The sequence below is a fragment of the Epinephelus lanceolatus genome, chromosome 9 (assembly GCF_041903045.1).
Source record: "Epinephelus lanceolatus isolate andai-2023 chromosome 9, ASM4190304v1, whole genome shotgun sequence".
Taxonomy (NCBI): Eukaryota; Metazoa; Chordata; class Actinopteri; order Perciformes; family Serranidae; genus Epinephelus; species Epinephelus lanceolatus.
Window position 1 is genome coordinate 42,058,855 of NC_135742.1, and position 25,973 is coordinate 42,084,827.

General features: G+C 40.0%; 2 protein-coding genes across 6 annotated transcripts; both read left to right on the top strand.

Moving 5' to 3' along the window:
* The first annotated feature begins 1,113 nt into the window (after positions 1-1,113).
* LOC117251951 (E3 ubiquitin-protein ligase DTX3L) lies at positions 1,114-25,020 on the top strand. 3 transcript variants are annotated; one of them, XM_033618544.2, is made up of 5 exons: positions 1,114-1,223; positions 3,969-4,970; positions 20,567-20,784; positions 21,130-21,244; positions 23,043-25,020. In XM_033618544.2, the coding sequence occupies exons 1-4, from the start codon at positions 1,218-1,220 to the stop codon at positions 21,197-21,199; spliced, it is 1,296 nt and encodes a 431-aa protein (XP_033474435.1). In that variant the 5' UTR covers positions 1,114-1,217; the 3' UTR covers positions 21,200-21,244; positions 23,043-25,020. The 3 variants fall into 3 exon arrangements, with proteins under 3 accessions (XP_033474435.1, XP_033474434.1, XP_078027093.1); XM_033618543.2 differs by having other exon boundaries at positions 21,130-21,208; XM_078170967.1 differs by having other exon boundaries at positions 21,130-25,020.
* LOC117251954 (zinc finger BED domain-containing protein 4-like) lies at positions 4,982-14,612 on the top strand. Of its 3 annotated transcripts, XM_078170970.1 has the most exons (5): positions 4,982-6,405; positions 8,600-8,686; positions 8,799-8,873; positions 9,134-11,157; positions 12,292-14,612. In XM_078170970.1, exon 5 carries the CDS (start codon positions 12,879-12,881, stop codon positions 14,058-14,060), a length of 1,182 nt encoding a protein of 393 aa, XP_078027096.1. In that variant the 5' UTR covers positions 4,982-6,405; positions 8,600-8,686; positions 8,799-8,873; positions 9,134-11,157; positions 12,292-12,878; the 3' UTR covers positions 14,061-14,612. The 3 variants fall into 3 exon arrangements, with proteins under 3 accessions (XP_078027096.1, XP_078027095.1, XP_078027094.1); XM_078170969.1 differs by lacking the exon at positions 4,982-6,405 and having other exon boundaries at positions 8,374-8,686; XM_078170968.1 differs by lacking the exon at positions 4,982-6,405 and having other exon boundaries at positions 8,374-8,873.
* Positions 25,021-25,973: the final 953 nt, after the last annotated feature.

Sequence of the window (25,973 nt, forward strand, 5' to 3'; positions counted from 1 at the left end):
GTGCGGGTGGCAAGTTCACTACTACCTAGCTTTTTCACTCTGGTAAATGGACAACTCCGTTACATGCCACTATCATACAAACACAACCTATAGCCGTCACAAACGTGCCTTTTGCAATCTGAGCGCTCTCACTTGGTCTTCGGCTCTGGGGCATGCGTTGAATGAGCGTTGTACTAAACAAGAGTCTGGAACAGTGGCTCTCAGAAGTTAACCCGGCTCTAATGCACAACTGTGTAGGTGCCAAACGGAAGCAGGATTCTGGATTTACTCTGGTTTGCAAATCTTCAAAAAAAAAACAAAAAAAAACAAAAAACGTTTCATCTATGAATATAACATCACTAATTCATTTTGTAGACTACAACTATCAGACTATATGCAGTCTGTGAGGACTATCTGTAATAAACTGGATGTGTTTGGTTAAAATGAAAAGTTTTTGTTGTTGTTGTTGTTGTTTTTTAACCAAAAAGGACTTTAGCATGTGCAAGCAAACTATATAGGCTATCTTTATCCCCCCCAAAATTTATATCATAAACATTGAATAAGAAAAAAAAACTTTTGACATGTCACAAATCCTAATTGTATCACATATATAACTTAAATTAAGAGGTAAAATAAAAGGTAAATTACAATACAATTATATGATAGTGTCTTATAAAGGCGTTTCAGAAGGGATTACTTAAATTACACAGTTGCACTTTAAGGTTGCAGCTGGTAAGGGTTGAGCTCTTTTTTAAATGCAGTATATTCTGCTCGGTAGTTTAATATATAATAACACATCATCATCATTTATCAGTTGATTATGTTTTCTTATTATTAATCTGAGTCTTCAAAGTAACTAAATCAGACAAATACATGTTAAAAGTACAATATTTCCCTCTGAGATGTAGAGGAAAGGAAGTATATAGTATAAAATGGAAATACTCAAGTACAAGCACTTAAAAGTTCTCTAAATTTTAATAATAGCAGTTGCAACGTATTCTGTTTCTACTCAATAGTAATTACACACAACTACAAATATTTTTTAGTCACACTGCATTCTTCACTGGTGGATTTATGTTGGATGTCATTCGCCTAATCACCGACAGGGTTCGCTAGAAGACACGTGATGGACAGTGAAGACAGCATGAACCTGAAAGTGAAAGCAAAGGGCAGTCAAGTCGTCACTATGTTCAGACACACAACACAGTGTTGCTACAGTTTTACAACAGCTCTGCAGGATGGAGGTAGGTCTTACATATTTAACCTACATTTACAACAGCCTGACCAGGCTAAAGGAAGGGGAGATGTGAAGGGAGCAACAGAGTTTACAGTCGGTGAAGTTTGGTTTTAACGACCTGACAGTAAGCAGATTCACTGTCGTTATTGTTGTTGTTTTTCTGAAAAAATACGTATAAAGGCGATGCAAATTGATAGCTCTTTATTTGATTCAGTCACAAAAGCAAACTTAAATAATATGTTTGATATTCGACGGGCAGTAGTGCTTTAAGTTGGCAGGAAAACTTTCAAGTAAGGTTTCCGGTTTCGGCTTCTGCACTACAAAATAAAAGCTCGTCATCAAATAAATAAACCATGACCCTCATACATTTCTATGTTTCGCATCGTAAGTTAAAATTAAGGGCCTCAGCTCATACTGTAAATTTGTTATGGAAGTCATCTTTGAGTATGCATTTGTACAAAAATAGTAAACTCTGTTATCAGATGTGAGTAGGCCTACATTTAAGAAAGAAAAAAAAAAGTCTACCTGTAGGCTACCTTCTTTATTCAGCTCAGTTCAGTTCAATTAATTATTGCTGTCATTCTCAATATACAGCAGCATACAGTGAACAAAATGTAATTACTCACAAATCCAGGTGTCAGTAAAGAACATAAATGGCAAACAAGACATTCAACATGGACAGGACAAGAGATGCACCATGTTGGTGTTTTTTTTTGTGATGACCCACCAGCAGGTTGGCCGATTCTGATAGTTCATTTTAAAGCTGATATCGGCAGATACCAATGACATGCTGATGCTATTGTGCATCCCTTGAAAGGACAACATTAAAGTGCAATGAAGTGCATTGGGAATACTCATAAGTAATAGTGATACTCTTACTTGTGTATTTTCATTTTATGCCTTTATACTTTTACTCCACCACATGTCAGTGGGAAATACTTAATTTTAGAGCATGAATTTCTGTTCAGATTAAGATTTTACATTAAAACATTTGACATGTTTATAAAATACAAATACACGAGCTGCTCCGAACCTTTTTGACATGTGGCCCTAAACTAAAAAAAGAAAAAAAAGCTTCTCGTTGCTTAAGTTCCGCCAAGGACTTATTTCTCCCTCTAAACTTTTCAAATGGTTTCTTTTATATAATTACTTGAGGCCTTAAGAGTTAAAAAAAATTACAAAAAGCAAAGATTAGAGAAGCCTACAATTTATAAAAACAAAAACCCTGATAGTTTGTGGCATTTTTACTCCTTGTCTCCTCATTTTGCATTTCTCCATTTGAGTTTACAGTCAACACAAGAGTATCAGCCACTAGACAGTAATTAAAGGAATACTTCATTCACAAAATCACCATTTGTACATCAGTAACTCACTGCATGTTACCTTGAATTCATTAAGAAAACTGTGTTTTTCTCACATGCCTTCACGGTGAACGGAAAATCCTAAAAAGGCACACATTCTTCATGAATTGAAGTAAATGGGGACCACAACAGCAAAACTGTGTCAAAACATCTGTTTACAAACTCTCACACAATTCATGCAGTATCATCCAAGTCTATTTATCCAATCATATGCTCAGTGCCTTCCAAACACACGCATTTTTACTAAAACATTATCAATGAAAGCACATCAGTACCAACAGTCATATGCACAGATAAGTTGCGTGTCTTGGCATGTGCATGTGTTTGAGCTCCACTTGAGCAGAATTTAGCTCACTGTGCATAACGGTGTTGTGTGTTTTATATTGTAACGTTTTAGGAAAAATGCATGCGTTTGGGAAGTACTGAGCAGACAAACAAGCGGCAACCTCCATGGCTGAGAAATGAAGCCAACACGGAAGTGCCACAAACTTAGAACGGCCACTTGAGGCTGGCTCCAGAAGCCAGTAAATCCTAACAGACCCCCATGTTAAAATACCCCACTTTACAACAGAAATAAACATGTTGTCAGCCTGGTACAGAATACGGTTTTGGTCTCCATAGCTAATTTAAACATTCATGACAACCGTACAGGGGGTGAATTTTTATATAAGTCACCCCCTAACATTTTATTAAGGCTTAAAGTTAGGCATAAATAAATGTGGGCCACTTTGAGTAACAGGCTGTCGGCTTGTTCTCAGTCAGATCCACCCCTCGGTCACAGCTTTAGCCTCTCACCCAAAATTAGTCACTTCTGGCTTCAAAAAAACAAGATGGGCACAGCCACAATACAGAACTCGAGGCTTCAAAACGGCAGTCCACAAACCAATAGGTGACATCACCGTAGCTACGTCCATTATTTTTACAGTCTGTGCATACGACTGCATAAATGAGACTTGGATTATTCCTCACAAGTTGTGTGAGAGTTTGTTAACAGATGTTTTGATACAGTTTTGCTTTTGTTAAATGCAGTACCAGTTTACTTTCAATATTTAAAAATGTGTTTGCCTTTTTTGGATTCCCCGTTCACTGTGAAGGCATGTGAGAAAAACTAATTTTTCTTTACAAATTCAAGGTAAGACGCAGTGAGTAATTGATAAACAAATGGTCACTTTGCAGGTGAAGTATTCTTTTAATGTCCATTCACTCTTGTGCTGTGCAACACTTCAATGAAACAGACTTTGAAACAAAGTTCTAATGCAGAGAGTTTGGCTCTTTATGAAAATCATTATTGCTCTTGAGTAATCATTCAAGCCCCATTATGATGTACCATGCTGCATTTAGATGGCGGTATGTAGCCAATAGCTAACCTCAGCTGTCATGTCTTGTTGCAGTTTATCACTGACATCACCGTCATCATTGATGCAGCACATTACAAAGACAATGGAAGATTAATGAAGATTCTTCAATCTTACAGTCCTGAGAAAAAAGCTTCCTGCTACATAGTGAGAGGAACCTCCTATGAGGAGGTGGAGAACCTTTCAGTCAAACTGTCAGCTGGGAGGCATCACTCCAGTCCTGTCACACGTAGACGAACCAGTCTGCGAGATGCTTCACCCCATGTCAAACCTGTGGATGTATCCAGCTTTGTTATGGCCTACATTGAGCAAAATTGTTCCAAAGAACTAAAGAAAATTCAAGGGAACAGTTTTGTCATTGAAACACAGCCTAACCTCAGAGCAGGACACAATAAACCCAACAGCACAGTACGGGTAACTTTCAGACCACAACCTGTCTCCTTTGACCGGGTTCACGGGGACTTTGTCAGACAGCGATTCATCACATTCTACCAGAGAACTGCCTCCGACCTGCAGGTCACATCTGTCCCTGTGAGTCCACATGAGCACAAAGACCTGCAGCGGAGATTTCCACACCTCCTCTTTAAACCCAGCCACAACAGATCTGAAGTCACAGTGACTGGGCCTTTTGTGCATGTTGCTAAATTGAAAGAGTTCCTTTCACAAAATACACTGAGCTCAAGAAAGAGTTCAGTGAAAAAAAGTCCAGCGGACACTCCAAGCAGCAGAACCTCAGGTCCTTCACCTGCACACAGCAAAGATCCTGAAGGAGAATCATGTCCAATCTGTATGGAACAGATAGTCACCACAGAGAAAGAGACTCTGCGGTGCAAGCACTCATTCTGCAGAAGCTGTCTGAAAACAGCCTTTGACTACAAGCCTGTGTGCCCGACATGTGGACAGTTATATGGCATTTTGACAGGAACACAACCTGATGGAGGCAGAATGGATGTCACCGAAAGCTCTTCATCTCTGCCTGGATATGAGAAGTATGGAACAATAACAATTCGCTATTACGTTCCAAGTGGCATCCAAAAGGTAAGACTACTGATAAAACACTGACCTATTCACTCCCCACCTTGGAAACAGTAAATAAACTCAACTTAAGGTACTCACTTTTCCATGAGATTTCACCTGCATCTCACAGTGTACATGAGTGAATGGAGTTATCTCAGTTGTCATTACTGATGAATGGAACTTTGGTCACATGATAACAGGGGATCATCAGGGGGGATCAACTGGAACCACCAGAAGCATCCCAGTGAGACTCTTACATGGCCTGACTGTCAGAGTATCCAGTCTAGAGCTGTCAAACTCATTTTAGTTCATGGACCACATACAGTCCAATTTGACCTCAAGGGGGCCAGACTAGTAAAACCGTAACATAATAATCTATAAATAACAACTCCTTCAAAATGTGCCCTTTCTTTGAGTGTAAAGAAGTACAAGTACATTCTGAAAACTTTGTCAACATCAGTTTTACCTCATTCGATAAAGTTTTCAGTCTGTTCTTCTGACTTTAATCATTTTTATTGCAGTAAAATGTGATACAAAGCAAACAGACTTACCAACATCATCATAAAAGCCTGTTAGAAATGCTGCATACACCTGACAGACTGAACTGTTGGAAGATTTAACGCCCTGTGCGAAGACAGACAAAGCGCATCAGTGAAACACTTCATACACAGGTATCCTGTGAACTAAATGGCAACACCTACGTTAGAAGGGTTGTCTACTACAACCACAATCCCCCATTCTTGTGTTGCAGTTTGCATGAGGTCTGCAATGTTTGCTGCAATGTGACTTTCATGTACTGCGCTAGTTTGGAAAATGTGAGACAGCAGTCGCCAGTCCTCTGTGAGATAAAGTGCTGTTATAGTCACGTATATTTTCCCTGACCTTGAAGTCCCGGTGTCACAAGTTAATGCCACTGTTCCTGCTGTTGTCAAAGAGTCCTTGAATTTATACTTCACTTCTCTGTAGAGCTTGGGTACGGCTGTGTCGGCGAAAAAATGTCTGGACAGAGTCACATACCTGGGTTCCAGTGTTTTTAGCATGCAACAAAAGCCTTTGTTTTCAACACACGCCCAAGGCATGAGCAAACTAAGCACCTGCTTAGGGCCCTGTGACCACTAGGGGGCCCCCAAGAGCAATTAACTTAAAAAAAGAAAAAAGTAATTCATTATTTTTTTCCATGTGTGAGTGATGATGATTCATATATTATCAAATGTACGTTCTTGTACAAAAAGACAATATTATGTTAACAGAGTGTAGTTTCCTACTGCCTCTCTGCTCTAAATGTCAGAGCTCCGCTAGTAATGTGTTTGCATCCAGCTGTGCAGTGCGCACTGCGCATCCAAGAAGCTAGGAGCAGGTGGACGGCCTTATAATGTCGCAAAAAAGGACATACCCTTCAGGGGTGGAAAAAAGAAAAAGGAAGAAAGAGGAAGAGGAGAAAAACGACAAGATAAAGGTATGTTTGTATGTCTTGGTAATGTAACATTTGGTGTCGTGGAGATTTTGAAAATTTTCCTCAAATTAGTAAAGTCCATAATTATTGTTGATATATTGTTCCAACTACGTTAGCCTATAAGAGCAAATTAGCTAGCTAACGTTAGTTCAAAACTAGAGAAATTTCTCTTTTAACTGGTAGGTTAGATAGCTTACTATTCAAGCTAATGTTTTTGTGTTTGTGTAATACTTTGAATAAGTTGATTCACACACATATATGTATGTATATACAGTACAGGCCAAAAGTTTGGACACCCCTTCTCATTCAATGCGTTTTCTTTATTTTCATGACTATTTACATTGTAGATTCTCACTGAAGGCATCAAAACTATGAATGAACACATGTGGAGTTATGTACTTAACAAAAAAAGGTGAAATAACTGAAAACATGTTTTATATTCTAGTTTCTTCAAAATAGCCACCCTTTGCTCTGATTACTGCTTTGCACACTCTTGGCATTCTCTCCATGAGCTTCAAGAGGTAGTCACCTGAAATGGTTTCCACTTCACAGGTGTGCCTTATCAGGGTTAATTAGTGGAATTTCTTGCTTTATCAATGGGGTTGGGACCATCAGTTGTGTTGTGCAGAAGTCAGGTTAATACACAGCCGACAGCCCTATTGGACAGCTGTTAAAATTCATATTATGGCAAGAACCAATCAGATAACTAAAGAAAGACGAGTGGCCATCATTACTTTAAGAAATGAAGGTCAGTCAGTCCGGAAAATTGCAAAAACTTTAAATGTGTCCCCAAGTGGAGTCGCAAAAACCATCAAGCGCTACAACGAAACTGGCACACATGAGGACCGACCCAGGAAAGGAAGACCAAGAGTCACCTCTGCTTCTGAGGATAAGTTCATCCGAGTCATCAGCCTCAGAAATCGCAAGTTAACAGCAGCTCAGATCAGAGACCAGATGAATGCCACACAGAGTTCTAGCAGCAGACCCATCTCTAGAACAACTGTTAAGAGGAGACTGCGCAAATCAGGCCTTCATGGTCAAATAGCTGCTAGGAAACCACTGCTAAGGAGAGGCAACAAGCAGAAGAGATTTGTTTGGGCCAAGAAACACAAGGAATGGATATTAGACCAGTGGAAATCTGTGCTTTGGTCTGATGAGTCCAAATTTGAGATCTTTGGTTCCAACCGCCGTGTCTTTGTGAGACGCAGAAAAGGTGAACGGATGGATTCCACATGCCTGGTTCCCACTGTGAAGCATGGAGGAGGAGGTGTGATGGTGTGGGGGTGTTTTGCTGGTGACACTGTTGGGGATTTATTCAAAATTGAAGGCACACTGAACCAGCATGGCTACCACAGCATCCTGCAGCGACATGCCATCCCATCCGGTTTGCGTTTAGTTGGACGATCATTTATTTTTCAACAGGACAATGACCCCAAACACACCTCCAGGCTGTGTAAGGGCTATTTGACCAAGAAGGAGAGTGATGGAGTGCTGCGGCAGATGACCTGGCCTCCACAGTCACCGGACCTGAACCCAATCCAGATGGTTTGGGGTGAGCTGGACCGCAGAGTGAAGGCAAAGGGGCCAACAAGTGCTAAACACCTCTGGGAACTCCTTCAAGACTGTTGGAAAACCATTTCAGGTGACTACCTCTTGAAGCTCATGGAGAGAATGCCAAGAGTGTGCAAAGCAGTAATCAGAGCAAAGGGTGGCTATTTTGAAGAAACTAGAATATAAAACATGTTTTCAGTTATTTCACCTTTTTTTGTTAAGTACATAACTCCACATGTGTTCATTCATAGTTTTGATGCCTTCAGTGAGAATCTACAATGTAAATAGTCATGAAAATAAAGAAAACGCATTGAATGAGAAGGTGTGTCCAAACTTTAGGCCTGTACTGTATATATATATATATATATATATATAAATATGTATATATTCTGGGTCGCTTTTTGGCATCAAAACAACGTTTTTGATAACGTTTGATAGCAAATGTTAACAAACGTTAATTACAAACGCAGTGACGTTTGCTAGCAATATGTTTTTGCATTAATGAATTAACTTAATTAACTTATAGTTTGAGATATGTTGTTTGCAACTGTTTGCTGAAGAGCATAGTAATTTATGTGAATAAATAAACATATTCCTTTTACATTAACTCCCTATTATGCTCATAAGTTATATGAAACTTCCCCAGGAGCACTGTTAAAGTATTTTGGAGGAGGCACTGACTCAGCCCAGGGGCAGTCCACCTCCTCAGGCTCAGCCAAGGATAATGAATCAAGTGAGGGAAAAACTGTCACCATATTTAATTTCTTGTCAAATTATCTCATTAAGATTAAGATATACTAATATAAGATATAATCATATGACAAGGGACATGTTTTTCATCTTAGGTCCATCTCCATCCTCCACTCCATCCACTGTGCCCACTGTCTCCTCTATTTCTGCTGCAACCTCAGCTGTACCTGGTAACAAAAACAGCCTTTGTAATTGCTCAGTGTGGAACATTCTAAGATGAATAATTTTCAATATAAGACATAATCATACGAAAAGGACAAATGCATATTATTTCAAAACTTCTCAAGCAATTTTCAATTATTCCACTGGCAGATTGTTTTCTTATTTCAAGCTATAGCTGTACTATTTTATTTAGAAAATAAGCAGCATCATTTTCAAGTGTAATATGACATCTAACATGACTAGCTTTTGTTGTTGTTTTTCATCTTAGGTCCATCTCCAGCCTTTGCTCCATCCACTGTGCCCACTGTCCCCTCTGTGTTGCAGTTTATTTAAAACAAAAAAATAATAAAGCAGATTGTGTTTACAGTAAATGGTTTATTTTGTTACTTTTAGTTGGCCTAGATGACATTTGGTATCCCACTTAGTACTATATCACTTTGAGTATTGAGTGTAAATCAACCCTCGCTGCTCTTGTAGCTGAATTTGCTACCATTTCAGATTAAAAACCATAAATGGGTAAAACATGCCGGGTTATTCTTTGAGGTTTTATGTATTGATTCTCTGTGTGGCCAGTAGGGGGAGTTGCTGACTTTGCCAGATATTAATTGAAAGATTTTTCTGCAAGAGCATATACCAAGAGCATGGTGTAGGGCAGGGGGTGTCCACATTCCTAAGGAGAAGGAGTCTGTGGACCTTAGCCAGTTCCGGATGATTTCTCTCTTGAATGTGGAGGGGAAGAATTTCTTTAGTGTAGTTGCGCAGAGATTAGCTAGCTACTTAGAAAGGAATAGCTTAATAGATATCATGGTGCAGAAGGCAGGAATACCAGGTTTTTCAGGGTGTTTAGAGCATACTAGGATGATGTGGCACCAGATTCAGGCAGCGAAGATTAACAAAAGGGACCTGCATGTAATATTTTTAGATCTTGCAAATGCGTTTGGTTCAGTACCGCATAGCTTCATTTGGAGTGCGTTTGACTATTTCAGAGTGCCACAGGTAGTTGTCAATTTAGTGCAAGCATACTTTCAGGATATTAGGTTGTGTCTAAGTATGGCAGGCTTCACAACAGGTTGGCAGAGGCTAGAAATAGGCATTATGGCAGGGTGTACAATTTCTCCATAAGCATTTACTATTGCGATGGAAGTAATCATCAGGGCTTCTAAGTGGGTGGTAGGTGGAGAGAGACGGCAGAACAGGTTGCATCTTCCACCAGTTAGGGCTTACATGGATGACATGACACTGGTGACCACAACAATGCCATGTACAAAGAGGCTACTAGAGAAGGTAACTAAGAACCTCAAGTGGGCCAGCATGAAGATCAAGCCTAGTAAGTCTAGAAGCATCTCGATAATGATGATGAGGAAATCCCAACAATTAGGGAAAAGTCAGTAAAGAGCTTAGGTAGGTGGTACAATGTGGAGTTGAATGATAAGGAACAGGTGGTGAAATTTAGAAAAGATGTGGCAGGATTGGATAGAATAGATAAATCAGAACTTTCAGGAAAGTTGAAGTTGTGGTGTTGTGGTGAAGTTGGGCTATATCCTAGGTTAATGTGGCCATTGTTAATTTATGAAATTCCAATATCCGTTGTGGAGAGAATTGAAAAGTCAGTTAGCTCCTATATTAGGAAGTGGTTGGGCGCTCCTAGGTGCCTAAGAAGTGTTGCATTGTATGGAAAATGGATACTTCAGCTACCAGTATCTAGTTTAACAGAGTAATTTAAATGTACCAAGGTCAGGACAGAGCTCTTGTTATCTGGGAGTAAGGACGTGGTAGTTAGGAGTGTGGTTCCAAATCCAACCAAGGGGAGGAAATGGAACCCAAGATTGGCAGTTCAGGAGGCAGAGGCAGCTCTTAGGCATGCAGAGATTGTAAGTAATGTTCAGTTTGGCCGGGGAGGCCTGGGGCTTGGCTCAGGCAAACCGGTATGGAATAAAGGAGGGATCGACCTATAATCGGCACTGCCGATAATATCAGCCGATATTCAGCATTTTTATGATAATCAGCATCGGCCGTTTTTTCCACCGATAGCCGATAAAATATGTTTATTTTAATTAAAATACATTTATTTTAATTAAAATGCGCTCCTTTGGCTCACATGCAGCCGTCTCTCTCTGCCTGTCTGCCTGAAGTCTCCACTCTGTGCTGTGTAACAAATGTCCTACCTACAGCCCCCACTGATTGGCTACACGGCACAAGTGAGTGACAGCCAATCAACACTGAAGGTAGCGGCACAGAGAGAGAGGAGGGGAGAGAGGACTGCTCCGTGAAGCAGCAGTGTGATGTTTGAAGGTAAGGCAACAGAAAATGTCGAAGTTGCAATAAGAAATCCTCTATGCTGAAGTTTTAAAGACACCACTGTTGATGCTTGATAAACACGCCATCTTCATACTGTATCTCAGTGTCTGTCCCCCCCCCCCCTCACGCAGTTGCTCGCGAGTCGCAACGGGCAGCCATTGGAAACAATAATGTCGTCTAAAACTACTTCACATCGGCTGCTAAAGCTAACGGACATGTAGAAGTTTACTTCAGTGCATTTCAGCTGTGTATGGTCGGTATGGCGCTTGCTTGTGTGTGTGTGTGTGTGTGTGTGTGTGTCACGCTGAGAAGAAACTTGTCTGTGTGCAGCTATGTTGACATGGACTCTGTGTGTGTGTGTGTGTGTGTGTGTGTGTGCGCGCGTGCGTGTGTGTCTGTGTACATGCACGCTAGCTTCAGCAACTGATGTGAAGTTGTTTTGTAGGCTTCATTAGTTCATTTAGACATGCATTTAAAAAGTATAGAAGAATGTCAATTAAATTTACTTGGCATTAAAGTAAAAGTACTCATTTTGCTGAAAAAATGAAATGTGACTGGTATATTAAATACATGTAATTACAAATTACTTTAATAAAAATAAGTCTGGTAACCACTGAAAGTTTAATCTTTATTTATAAACTAATTATGCTATTTGATGTAAAAAAAAAAAAAAAAAACAATAATAATCTGAAAAGTAATAACTGCTAAAGCTATCAATAAATGAAGTGAGCCAAGGTTCCTGTTCCTGCCACCCTCTTTATTGGTTTGCGCTTAATCAGGCTGGATCAGATGTACCTGAGAGAGAACATAAGACATCATTAATTAACTGTTATTCATATATCATAAGAGCAGAAAGTAAGTAAAACAATTCTCTATTAAATATAGTGGAGTGGAAGTGAAGTAGCATCAAATGGAAAAATAAAGTACAAGTACCTTAAAAATGATCCTTTAGTAAAGTACTTAAGTAAATGTTTCTTTCCACTACTGTATTTAAAGAATTGAAACCAACTAGAGACTTTCCAAAGCTGTTTTGCTATAATAAATTAAGTATATTTATATTGTATATACATTTTCACTTTTTAACTCACTTTTTCTTTATGTCTGTCTTTTTCTAAATCCTCATTACAGATGGATGGATCAAAGAGGAGGAACCAACCCCAGGAAAGGCAGTGTGTAATACCTGCAAAGAAAATGTCAGCATGGGAGGAGGAACAAGGGCAAAAATGTTTTAATACGTCAAACCTGTGGTCCCATCTTAGGATCCATCACAGTGACTTGTATGCAACTGCACAGTCACAGCTGGGGACAGCAACTTCATCTCAGGCAGGGACAACAACTTTATCTCAGCCTATAGTACAAGAGCTGTTTCAAAAACAAAGAATGTGGACAAATTCAGATCAACGATCCAAACTGATTGACAAACTAATAACAGAAATGATAATCACTGACAACCAGCCATTCACAGTTGTCTCTGATGTTGGTTTTAAGCGCCTCATGGGAGCAGCAGCACCACAATACTCACTGAAAAGTGAGAAGTACTATCGCACTGAAATGCTCCCAGAAGTTCACCAAGAGGTTGTTGAGAAGGTAAAAGCCCTGATCCAACCAGGGAATGCTGGCCATGCACCCTCTTTCACTACAGACTACAGAGCCTCACATGTCACTTCACTGACAATGAATGGAACAGAAAGCAGGTTGTTTTGAACACAAAGGTAATGCATGGATCCGACACGGGGGAATACATCAGACAGACATTCCTGGGCATGCTTCAGGATTGGAACATAAACAAAGACTGTGTCACACTTGTGCTTCGAGACAGCGGAGCAAATATGGTGAAAGGAATGAGGCTCGCTGAACTTCCAGATCTCAGCTGCACAGCGCACTCTTTGCAACTCGTGGTGAATGATGGTCTGTCAAGTCAAAGGGCAGTTACAGATATCATTGCAATCATCAAGAAGTGTGCCACCCATTTCCACCACTCGATTCTTGCCAAGCAACGTTTGAAAGACATTCAGAAGGACCTTGGCCTGCCACAACACAACCTAGTCCAGGCTGTTCCAACAAGATGGAACTCAACGCTCCACATGCTGCAAAGAGCGCTGGAGCAAAAGTGTGCTCTTAACATCTACGCTGGTGAGCATGGAGGATTTGCATATCCTACTGCTTACCAGTGGGACATTGTGTCCAATTTGGTCGAGACTCTCATCCCAATAGAGGAAGTGACACTAGAGGTAAGCTCTAACAGTGCATCAGCATCCTGCATTATTCCCTGTCTGGCCGTGCTAGAGATGCTACTTCAAGATGGTGGGCCCTTGACACAAGGCATCGGAACACTCAGGCAAGCCATGAGGGAGAGCTTGATCAAATGCTTCTCAAAATTAGAAGACATGAAATCTGTGGTGCTGGCATGTCTCCTAGATCCTCGTTACAAGAATCATGTATTCTCCTCTGACATTACGTTGTCCAAGGCCAAAGAATGGCTGAATGAGGATGTGGAAAGTGCGGCAAAACAGAGCAGTCAAGAAGAACATGCTCCTGTATCCTGTATTCACCGTATTGATGAGATGTTCAGTTCTCTGCCAGGACCCCACACTGGTGAGCCGTTGGCCAAGGTCTGCCTTGATGATGAGTTACAACTGTACCTCAAGGAGCCAGTCATTGACAGGCGTAAGGAGGATCCACTCCAGTGGTGGAAACAAAATGAAGGCCGCTTCAAGCTACTTACCACACAAGCAAGAAAGTTTCTTTGCTCACCACCCTCTTCTGTTCCGAGCGAGCGTGTCTTCAGTGAAGTCTCTGCAATTTATGAGAGGAACAGAAGCCGTCTCACAGGAGACCATGCTGAGCAGCTCTGCTTTCTGCACCACAATATGGTGATACTGGATTGGGCCTATTAACTGAGACTCAAATTTCAGAACTGTACAGTACAGTTCAATTTTTACTTTATTGATTTTATACAAATTCAGGGAGCTATTTTATTTATTTCAGTCAACTTTTATAAATACTGCTAGAAGGTTCCTGCACTTTTTGTTTTTAGATAATTTAACATATTGCTTAAAGGCATTTCAAGTAAGATTTGTGTTCGAGTTTAACAGGAAATGTCTCACAGGAGAGCATACTGAGCAGCTCTGCTATCTGCACTACAGTCTGGTGCTACTGGATTGGGACTAATAGCTGAGACTCAAATTTCAGTACTACAGTTCATTGTTTACTTTATTGATTTTATACAAATTCAGGGAGCTATTTTATTTATTTCAGTGAACTTTTATAAATGCTGCTAGAAGATCCCTGAACGTTTTGTTTTTAGATAATTTAACTTATTGCCGAGACTCAAATTTCAGTACTGTGCAGTTCAGTTTTTACTTTGATCTTATAAAAAAGCCATTTCATTTTCAGTGAACTTTAAGAGATCTCTGCACTTTTTGTTTTTTATATAATAAAACAACCAACCATTTCAACCAAGATTTGCGTCAGAGTTTGTGTTATTCTACAAATGTTTAAGGTCTTTTCATCACAGATTTTCAGTGTACAAAAACAAACAAACAGTATACTGTTTTTTTTTCAGTCTAATCCCAGGTGTGTTATTCTAAATTTTGACACCAAAATTGTAATTTTTACTGCAAATGAATATCGGTTCTAAATATCGGTTATCGGTTTCCTTGACTACTAATAATCGGTATCTGCCCTAAAAAACCCATATCAGTCGATCCCTAGAATAAAGCAGGTCTCAAAGATAAAAGAAAACTGGTCGTGGAACAGATACGTAGACAGGAGGAGATATTAAAGGGTGCAAAGGTAGTGGCCCAGGCTAAACAGGGACAGTGGTTGAATTGGGGAAGTGTAGAGAAGAGGAAGCTTAGTTGGAGGGACCTTTGGAGTATGGAGGAGAATCGTATTACATTCCTGGTAGGGGCTACATACGATGTGCTACCAACCCCCCAGAACCTAAAACTGTGGGTAAATGAGGACCCATGCCCAGTGTGTTCAGGTACTGCAACCTTAAAGCATATTTTGTAAGGCTGTAAAGTTAGCTTGTCACAAGGCCGATATACATGGCGACATAACCAGGTGTTGAAATGTTTAGCTGCAGGCATCGAAGGGAAACGAAGACAGGTGAATTCAGAAGGTGTTAAGGATAGGAGTTTAGCAATTCAGTTTGTCCATGAGGGGGAGAAATACAGAAGGGATAAGTTAGTGAGGATGCAAGGATGTGGCTGCCTAGAAGGTGCTTGTGATTGGGAAATGCAAGTAGATTTAGGGGGAAAGCTTCTTGTTCCCCAGGAAATAGTTTGTACCAAGCAGAGGCCTGACATAGTGTTGTGGTCAGTAAGTCAACGGATAGTTTATTTCACTGAGCTGACAGTTCCTTGGGAAGACTCAGTGGAAGAAGCCTATGAAAGAAAAAAGCTTAGATATGCAGACTTAGGAGCAGAAGCTGAGCAGCGAGGATGGAAGACTAGGATTTGTCCAGTGGAAGTGGGGTGTAGGGGATTCATAGCAAGATGGGGAACTCGGAGTGTTGGGACAGAGTTTGAGCAAGACAGTGAAGGAAATGTCAGATGAAGCAGTTAGATGTAGCCAATGGATCTTGAAGCGAAGAAATAATGTCAGTTGGGGGCCAGCAGGGGGAACTACTAAGCAGGGTACATAACTCTTTGAGATCAGGTGGAGAGATCCACTTCCTCTCCAGGAAGGAAATCCAGGAAGAGGAAGGTTATTTAAGTGTGGGAGTGGCCTATTTGAATCCCTTTTGTTTGAGACCATGCTGCAAGGTGAGTGTGTTTGCTGATCCTGTAAGTTTATTTATCTCCTTTAACTTTAGCTTATATTGTAGTTATGCTATGTAGCGTGTGAAATACAGTATGGTGAATGTGCTAGGAAAGGTAATATCAGCACTGCTTCTACCTGGAGCTCGCATGTATGGAGCCTGGGTTTGGTTGAAGCTGGCAGTGCTGTTTGGGCTGAGAAAGCCATGTGTAAGTAAGGTAAAGGAAGTTATTGGGTTGGTGCGGGGAGCAGTGAGACCTGGCATTGGGGGAGTGTCTCTGGGACACCAGAGATCACTGTCTAGCCTCCTGGAGGTGTCTTGGGACCAACTAGACAAAACACTGGTGAAAGGAGGTTCCCACCCGATGACCCCAAAGACATGTTAGGTATCACTGCTCACTGGTCTGTATAGTTAAGCCTTGCCATAATAGCTTATCATAGGGCTTAGGAGGTTATTCACTGAGTGCTGATCCTTTCTCTAGAGCACAAACTTCTTGTGTTTATTTGAATGCAAGTTTGCAAATCTTTTGTCTGCTTCCATGGCCTTAATCACTGTGGATTACAATCTCTACAACAAAAAGTTCTCAGATCTAGTTTTACAAGTGTATCCGTAATGACAGAGTAGAACATGAAATAAGTTACAGTAGGTGTGTGAATGATCAATAATCAGTATTAATGGCAGTAATAGAGGGCCCCTATATCAAATTCTGCTTAGGGCCCCATGGAGGCTTGGGCCGGCCCTGGTTTTCAACAACACTGTATGGAGGCAGATCTTTGCACATGAAGTAGGTGATGGGTTGTGTTATTTTTTAGCTCTTTCAGAGTTGGATGGTAGTTTTGTCAAGCTAAGTAAGTCCAGTGATTTTTAGGCAGAGTGGGTTTAGCGTTAGCTTGGCCATCAGCGGCTAATGCCATCTCTGGATGGTGGTGTGTGAGGTGAGCTCTAATGTTTGTAGTATTCCCAGAGTATTTTATTCTCATATGACACTGCTTGCAAGTTGCATGTGTCATATTAAAATCCTCCTTTCCTTCAATGTTAAAAAATCCAAAATAAGTCCAAACGTTAAATGCCAAAGGCACATTTCTGTTTTTTTTCTCCAGTGCCTCTATCTTTATTTTGATGAACTTCCTGCCAAATGCTGCTGACTATTGCTCTCAAATCGCATACTTCTGTACTTGCACTTAATATTTTGAGTGCATAAGTGTGTTCACACTGAGAAGTATGGAAAAATGCAGTGCACTATGAGTACCCGGATGGTGCACTCACAACGGTCAACAAGTTGAGTGTGGAACAACGGACACTTCTCGCCCTCAATGGTCTCCATCTTGGCTACGTAGTAGAAGGGGAGGGACCACTTTTCAAACTGGAAATGGCGGCAGAGGACTGTGTGACCATGAACGTCACTGCATTATACAAATATACATGTGTTTTTTGAACTAAGCACCACTATAGCTACTGTTGTTGGGTATAAGCCAGCAGTATGTTTATTGGGTTAATTTAGCGGTCTGTAATGATTTGGTACCGCAAACTATAACGCGAATGCTAATGCTAGTTTGCTAACTAGCTAACAGCTGCAGTCGTCATTTCCGGTGCACAATGGCAGTGTTTGGTTTGAGACAACACTACCCTGCCAAAATTTGTGCACTACGCCAATAAGTACATAGTGCACATAGTATACTACATGGAAGTGTACTAACGGAAGTACGCGATTTGAGACACAGCATAGGACTTCCGCTGACCTTAACAGGAAAAAAACCCATCAGCACCATCTAGTGGACAAAAAAGCAATTGATTTTATTGTTCTGTTATCAAAAGTTGTATTAAATATAATGTATATAATAAAAGACTTGGCGTCCATGTATCAATACAATGTCTCCATGCAAAATACTATGCTGAATCGATTTTTTCCCCCACCCCTACTTTCACCCAAAGACTAGTAATTATTAGCAGTACTTCTCCCACCACTTTACAAGAGGTTCCCCCTTGAGCTACAGGCAAGCTCCACAATGAATATAAAGGCAGATGTACCAAAGATAAAAAAAAAAATTATTAAACAAATTTAAAATAACACTCTTTATTAAATACTGTTAAAAATATATGTGTTTTCACTAAACTGGGAATCTCTTAAAATCTACATCACTAATCAGGGAAAGGCTGCAGCTTAATGCAGCAGAGTTAATTGAAGTGCAGGCGCCCTGTAAATTCAATAAACTGCAAACTAGGACACAAACAAAAAAAGAAAATTAACTAATAACAAATGAGCACACTAGGGGAAGGGATACACAAGAGCTTTCAGACAAAGATCACCTGCTGTGCAATATGTCCCGTGCACACATTGCTGCAACTGATCGTCACCTAGGGTCCCTCTGATTAATTACAACACTATGTTTAAAGAGCACCCTATCAAAGAAACACTGAGCAAAGTTGAGCAGATCATCTAGTTTTAGCACTGGCTCTTACAAACCAACTCTGAGCAGGACAGCAGCAAATCAGTGGAATGAAATACACAAAACCAAACTAACCAAAACCAAAAATACTGTCAATCAATCAACTCTAGCTAAAGACAGGCCAAACCCAAATAAAGGCAAAACTGAAGCAGACTAACTAACAGCAAAGCAACTAAAGGCACCTAACTGAATAAATGAAAAGCTGCAACTGAAGCAGAGTAACTGAATACAGACTTGTTGATGCCATACCAAAGACAAAGCAAACACAGCTAGCAAGGCAAAGCAAGGCAGCAGTGCAAATCAAGGTGTCAGCTGCCTTTACGCAACCAGTGAAACAGCCAGGTATCTCTACATTGAATGGTAATCTCTGCCTTCTGTGCAGGCCAGAAACAAGCATACTTGTGCACACACACACCCACACACACACACACACACATACACACACATCACAGGACCACAGGTGCCCCAGAACAATGGCCTGTCACAGCAAGCAAAGCTGTTGGGAGTTGTTTATCCTTAGCAAATGATTGGTTAGATCACACTGCAGGGCATTTCCTACTTACCATTCCATTACAAACTCATTACATGTGGTATTGTTCTAGGCATTCCCACTCCTGTGTAGTAATGCTGGCATCACCACACTAAACTTAAGTGGAGGCTGTTGAGGAAGCAGGTTAAGTTTTTCTCGGCTTTACAAACCAGTTATGAATCAATTTTTTGCAGTGCATTAATGATATGTAGCCCCTCTAGGATGTTAATGTTGTGATCACAACAATTAACACAAATTCAGAACATATATCAAACAACGTTAGCTTCGGAGTCCAACCTGTAGCTACTTTAATTGGGATGGTACATACATGTAAGATCAATAGAAGCTGAATAAAAGTCTTCTAACAGCAAGACAGAATATTTGGTAATGCTGTGTTACTAAGCTTCTTGTTTGTTTTTATTGGTAATGAATTTGTTTGAGATGAGCACACTTTCAGGTAGCAAACAAAATGTTAATAAAGACACAAAATCCTCAAATGTTCTCGCTAAATGTTTCCACTTCTACCAGGTTGGAAACTTCTTTTTCAAGGGAGACCTGAGCAAGGGGGCAACAGAAAAAGCTGTAGAAAAAAGCTATACAGATCAGGCAGAGGTAAAACAACACTAAAAGGCAGATAACAATATTAAAAAGGTTAGAATGAACTAAGAACAGAGACAAATTAGTTATTTACCATCAAATTTACAATAGTCTTAAATGTACAATATGCAATTTCCTGCTGCTAGGCATCTATCAATCAAAACAGTAACAAAAGGTGGAGCACTGCCATCACTGCTGTCAGTTTCTCCTGGTGTCAGTTTCACTGGTTCCTGATTCTTTCAGTGTTTATTGTTTATTGAATTATCTGCAGAGGTCTCTTTCTTTCCAAAACAAAAAGACCGGGTGATTAAAATCTGTAAAAATACTGAATAAATCATTTTCAAATGAAAAATCAGTGTTTCTCTCATGCTGTTCTGCTCATCGCAGAGGGACTGCTAGCCCACCACCTCTTAATCTCACCTTTTTTTTCTCCAATATCTAAAGATCCAGATGTTTGATGACTTAAAATCCTTTATCAGGTTAAAACATATTTTTAAAAATGACCAAGATCTGAGAAGTGTATCATAAAAATGTGCCTCAAAACTAGATCAAACGTCAATCTATGAGAGCTTCTTGCAGACAACCTCAACCCTAATGCATGTGCAAAGGGGATATGGCACCACTGACAGATAACAGCGATGAAATGACATGGAGCGTGTCCTTAATTAAAATAACGTATTTCTTTGGGTTTGAAAATTGGAATAATGTAAGTACACAACTCAACAAAATATGTAACATTGGTTTAGTCTTTTTAAGACATTTTAATATGGAAAAGCTTCATATTAGCCCATATCTTTAAATTTGGCCAGACACCAAATTCCTCTATTTAAATTCCATCTGCAGAAGGAACCTAGCAAAGCATGCAGGCCTTGGCTCCCATTTCAGCACATACATTATAAACAGGCTGTATTTTCATCATGTGGAGATCATGTTTTCTTCAAATACAATAAATAATTGGTCACAATAAAGCTACTGTTGATTCCCAGTTACTTGAAAGCCCATTACAACTTTCATCTTGACAAAACATGATTAAGCAGAGAGACCTCTACTGTGTGTCTGCAGGAGGAGCATCCCAACCCTGGTCAGCCGTATGAAGGTGTGTCCCGTACAGCCTACCTTCCAGACTCCCCTGAGGGCAGAAGGATCCTGAAACTGCTGAGGCGAGCCTTCGACCAGAGACTCATCTTCACTGTTGGTCGCTCCACCACCAGTGGCAGGAACAATGTGGTCACATGGAATGATATTCACCACAAAACCTCAACACATGGAGGACCTACTCAGTAAGAACTCTTATTTAGTAACATTACATTGAATTAATGGGTATCACATTATTACCTAATGCACCTGCCGCCCAAATTTGTGCCTATCATGTAATGACACAAAAATATTTTGTGCACTGTACAATGAACTGGTGTGTATTCATTGCTTATTTTTTTACATCTTTGTATTTATGGCAAGAATAATTATTTATGTGACCTAAGTGTAATCATTACTACATAAGTCTGATATGATTTCACAGGGAACACACAACAGGGCCAATGCACACTACTATAACTCATAGGATGTTCACCTGACTGAGAAACTGTCCATATGAAGTGACTGGATTTATGTTATTGTATTTGCAGCTATGGATACCCAGATCCTGATTATCTCAGCCGGGTTCGAGATGAACTGAAAGCCAAAGGAATTGAATAAGTTACTGAGGTTTGTCTATGTAGAGCTAACATGACGCCTTCTAAGGTACAGATTTTTCAAAACTCTGGTTACTGTTTATCAGTCTGAACATGTAAAATGGAGTATTTGCATGCCCATTCTTGATTTGTGTATTGAGCATACACTAGAAACAACAATGGCAGACTACCAGTTTGCTAACGTTTTCTTAGCACTGCTTGATCTAACGACTACTTTAAACTTAAACTTAGTAACGCTACTTCACTTCACGTACAAACTGTACCCAGCGTTTTTGCTCCACCTCAGCATCCACGGTTTAAAGTCCGCCAGAAATGGTGGTTTTGGATCAGGCCCAGTCGAACCAGCAGATGGGACACTTTCCAGAGTGGGATTGTTGTCAATGAGAAGTAGAAGAAAAACTTTTGCATGTCAAGAGCATCATTCGCATCTTTGAGTGAGCTACTTTGGTGTAAAATTGAATGGAAGTCAACAGTGATGAGAGCTCCAGTAGGTGTTTTGGAAGAAGGAACGTTAGCCTGTACACTATAGCCCCATCTTTAACAAACACTTTTGGTATTGTAACTTTGGAACCAAAACTAACCCCTCTGACATGATACCTAGACCCTAGGACTAGTTAGCAAGTATTTCCACTGCAAACAGTCCTCTTAAATGTGGGCGGGGTTGTTATCATTCACTGCTCCATCCAGCTCTCGCTGTATTTCCTCATCAGCAGTGACACAGCTGGAAGTCTGCACCTCATTTATTGTTCACTTTCAGAACAAAACAGAACAGGCTGCAGTGAGAGTCTGTCTTGGTGGGATATTTAAAAATAGCAGGTTTGTGTATTTAGTTCTTCTCAGACAAGCATAAAGGTTTAGTGTTGTTGTAGCCCCCAGGAACAATGCTCACCAATACTTTTTTTTCACCAAGTAAAGATTAGAATATGTCATCCAAGAGAGACAATAAAATCAAATGGAATGGTCAAAGTTGTCATAATGAAATTTAAGGTGTGCTGATGGATTCATATCATCAACTCATGCATTGAGTAACATTACAAATAAATGTTCAACCTTTAAAGTTGCCGGCAGTCGGTTTAGTGAATTAAGTTATTTTTTCTTAGTCTACAGCTGCTGCGAGAGGCAGCAAAACATCATTTCATTTTATAGTTATAGTTAACTCATATATGTAAAACTCCATGGTATGAACAGAGGTTACATAAGTTTCAAAACCAACCAAAACTCAGCCCTAAGCAAGAGTGACTGCAGTGTTTCTAGCTGCACCTTTTAGTACCAGATCTGTGCGCTAGGTACCCCAACAGAGGAGGGGCCAAAAATGCGGTAAAGAACGGTTCCATTGGTACCATCCACAATTCTTCACAGTGGAGACAGAAAAAAATTCATACCCAACTGACCTGATCTGTACCAGACTGCTTGGTGGGAAATGGAGCTATAATTACCTTGCGACAAGGTAGACTGTTGAAGGCAGCTAACACCTGCAAGTGTTTGGCACAGTGGCGTAAGGAAGTTATGACAGGCCCCACACACAAGTCTCTATTTGTATCTTGACACAAATAGAGACTTGACACTGGATTACATCAACATACATATTACCCAGCCAGCAATCATCACTGCATACCTGAAAAAAATACCAAAGAAAGTAAGAACTTAATCATTTAATTGAATAGTTTTTGTAGTACATGTATAGATTTTATAGCTTATATACAAAAAGCATATTTAAAAAAATGTAAAGAAAAAAAAGAACCATGACGGATGGGTTTGCCTTTATTAGGACATATATAGCAAATGGCACTGTTTAACTTATTTAAGTTAACAATATTCTTTTTGTTATCATTTATCTTTGAAAACAGGTATATTTCAAGCTGGCAATCTGAATCACTTACAAGGACCGGTTCTTTCTACGGGCCACTCCACCCTAGGGGCCCCAGTGCAATTGTACTGCCTGCACCGTCTATATTCACGCCCCTGGCCTGGTGTCATTTTTGCGTTGTAGTGTGCACAGAGATGTTTTGTAATATTAAAGTGGACGGGATTATTTTTGAAACAGGGGAAAATTATCCAGGGATTATGGCACAGAGGACTATGAACGAGGAGGGATACTTAGTGTCATTGTAATGTACTTTGTTATGTACTTTGATGTTCCCCAGTTTTGTTTTTCATCATTTTTTCTTTCTTGTGGCTGTTCTGGCATTATTGTTTGTCGACATTTTTTGTTTTATGTTGGAAATTATCTAATTTGAACTCACTAAATAAACTAAGCACAAAAAGTAAGGAAATTTGTGTGGCAGATTATTTCTTTGTTGTAACAATGCTTCTTGGCAATAAATCTTATACCACTGGGAAGCCTGTTTATTTCCCTTTTAAATGGTGCCACATTTGTACAGAACATGCATTTGTGGGATGAGTAGCAGAGCTGAGTATGTGGGTTGCACCCATGAAAAATTTGCCAATCTGGATGATTGAAGTCTGAAAAAACCAGACATATTGGCGATTTAACAATTTATTCATTTAACAAACAGGAGCCTCAGTAGCATGTGGAAGAACCATACACAGCCACAACAGCCTGGTACCACCTCCTCATGCTGGTCACCAGCCTGGTCACACACTGCTGTGGCAAATTTTTCATGGGTGCAGCCCACATTTTCAGCTCTGCTGCAAATGCATGTTCCTTACAAATGTGGCACCACTGAAAAGGGAAATAAACAGGCTTTCCAATGGTATAAGATCTATTGCCAAGAAGCATTTTTACAACAAAGAAATAATATACCAAACACAAATTTCCTTACTTTTTGTGCTTAGTTTATGTAAAAACTGATTTGAAAAATCAGTCAGTTCTTACTGGCCTGTTGCTGGTTCTTTAAACTTTGTGTGTAAGTGGTCTAATCTGGTGGAGGGACTTCTGGAGTTGGCATTGTATGACACTATTTCACTCCCAGTTGCCACACGGTCACTTCAGTGTACTCTAGAAGTTAAAAAAAATGATAACTCAAGTTTGTATTCTGTCACTTCATTTGGCTCATAGGTTTAAATCCTTTATTGTGTGAAATGTTCGTCTGGATAATTTAACATATTTGTGGTCTGTGCTGAGTAGAGAGGTGAAGTCCCTCCCCTTCCAGCGAACCACTATGGGACCTTATTTTGGAAAGAATATGCAAACATACAAATAATTTGACACCTGATGTCTGTCAATTTAAAAGATAAATTTGTAAGTCACGAAAGTTGCAGTTTGTCATTAAACTTTTGAAGTGAAAGATTGTGTTATTACACAACTGGAAGACTATACATCCAGAAGTTGCTTAAGTGACATGCGGGATGTACTCACATAAGCAACGGTCGCTCATTCTTTTGTTTCCCTGCTGATATAAAGACAAGTTGCTGGATAAAACACATCAGGTTCCATTTGTGTATAAAACAGAGCTAAGTCAAGCAATGAATGTTAGCTAACATTACTGGTGTTGGTAACATATAATGTGTGACATGAAAGATGTAGTTCACTGAGCGGTTCCAAACAAAACTAGTAGTACTTAGACAACCCTTTTAAATATTTTCAGTTTAAATCTTTTAAAGTGGCAAACATCATAAGTGTATGTAATTCACAATTTAAACAAAGTCAAAACTATTTTTTGTCTCTCACTGTTGACTACTGTGCATGTTTTTTTCCAAAATATGGTCTTATCGGGGACACTGGATGGGGAGGGACTTCGCCTCTCCATTAAGTGCATATCAGACAATCAGCATACCTCCCATGAACCTTTCCTTCTATCACTTACTTGGATTCAGATGTACTGCTGCAGCATTTTGAAAATAAATGTCCTTACTGTTCTCAGACCAGTGTTCTGCTTGTTGACACTTTAAAGTGAACGTGTCAGTACTGTTTGAAATGTTCACTTCACCAATCAGCTGTTTGACCTTCCTCACTGAAGTGTACATACTTAAAATGACTTATCACACAGTAATAACATAAACTGCACTGAACTTATTGCTTTACAGCAACATTGGTGAATAGGCAATCACTGATCATGTGTTCTATATCTGTGATTAAATAAATGGTCAATATGTACAGACTTTTTAAAAATTCTAATTGCATCCACTGGGATTCATTCATTCATTCATCTTCTAACCGCTTCATCCTCTTGAGGGTCGCGGGGGGGCTGGAGCCTATCCCAGCTGACATCGGGCGAGAGGCAGGGTACACCCTGGACAGGTCGCCAGACTATCGCAGGGCTGACACATAGAGACAAACAACCATTCACGCTCACATTCACACCTACGGACAATTTAGAGTTATCAATTAACCTAATCCCCAATCTGCATGTCTTTGGACTGTGGGAGGAAGCCGGAGTGCCTGGAGAGAACCCACGCTGACACGGGGAGAACATGCAAACTCCGCACAGAAGGGCTCCCACGCCCGGGATCGAACTGGCAACCCTCTTGCTGTGAGGCGAGAGTGCTAACCACCACACCACCGTCCCGCCCCCACTGGGGTTCAGTGAGTGATAAAAAAACAACACATAAAAACATAAGTCTGGAGTGGTAGGAAACACATTGCATCTTGTGCCAGGGTGAGAGTGGTTATTGTCATGGTGGAATTATTCTCAGAAAACTACAGCCTAGTTGATTTGTATTCCACAATGTTATTAATGTGTCCAACTGGTTATTATGTTGCCAGTAAAACTGGAAAATACAGTATTGACTCACACATCTAACTAGTTACAAGTAACTAAATTACAATAAATGTTATTGTTATCAGTTACTTAGAAAAATATGTAATTTAATTACAG

What these genes read in the sequence shown, in the direction of transcription:
- LOC117251951 (XM_078170967.1), top strand. An exon ending in TTCCAAGTGGCATCCAAAAG is followed by an intron (nt 4,971 to 20,566) that starts GTAAGACTACTG and finishes GTGTGTCTGCAG; the next exon opens with GAGGAGCATCCCAACCCTGG. An exon ending in ACACATGGAGGACCTACTCA is followed by an intron (nt 20,785 to 21,129) that starts GTAAGAACTCTT and finishes TTGTATTTGCAG; the next exon opens with CTATGGATACCCAGATCCTG.
- LOC117251954 (XM_078170970.1), top strand. Translation starts at nt 12,879, where the DNA reads ATGCATGGATCCGACACGGGGGAATACATCAGACAGACATTCCTGGGC.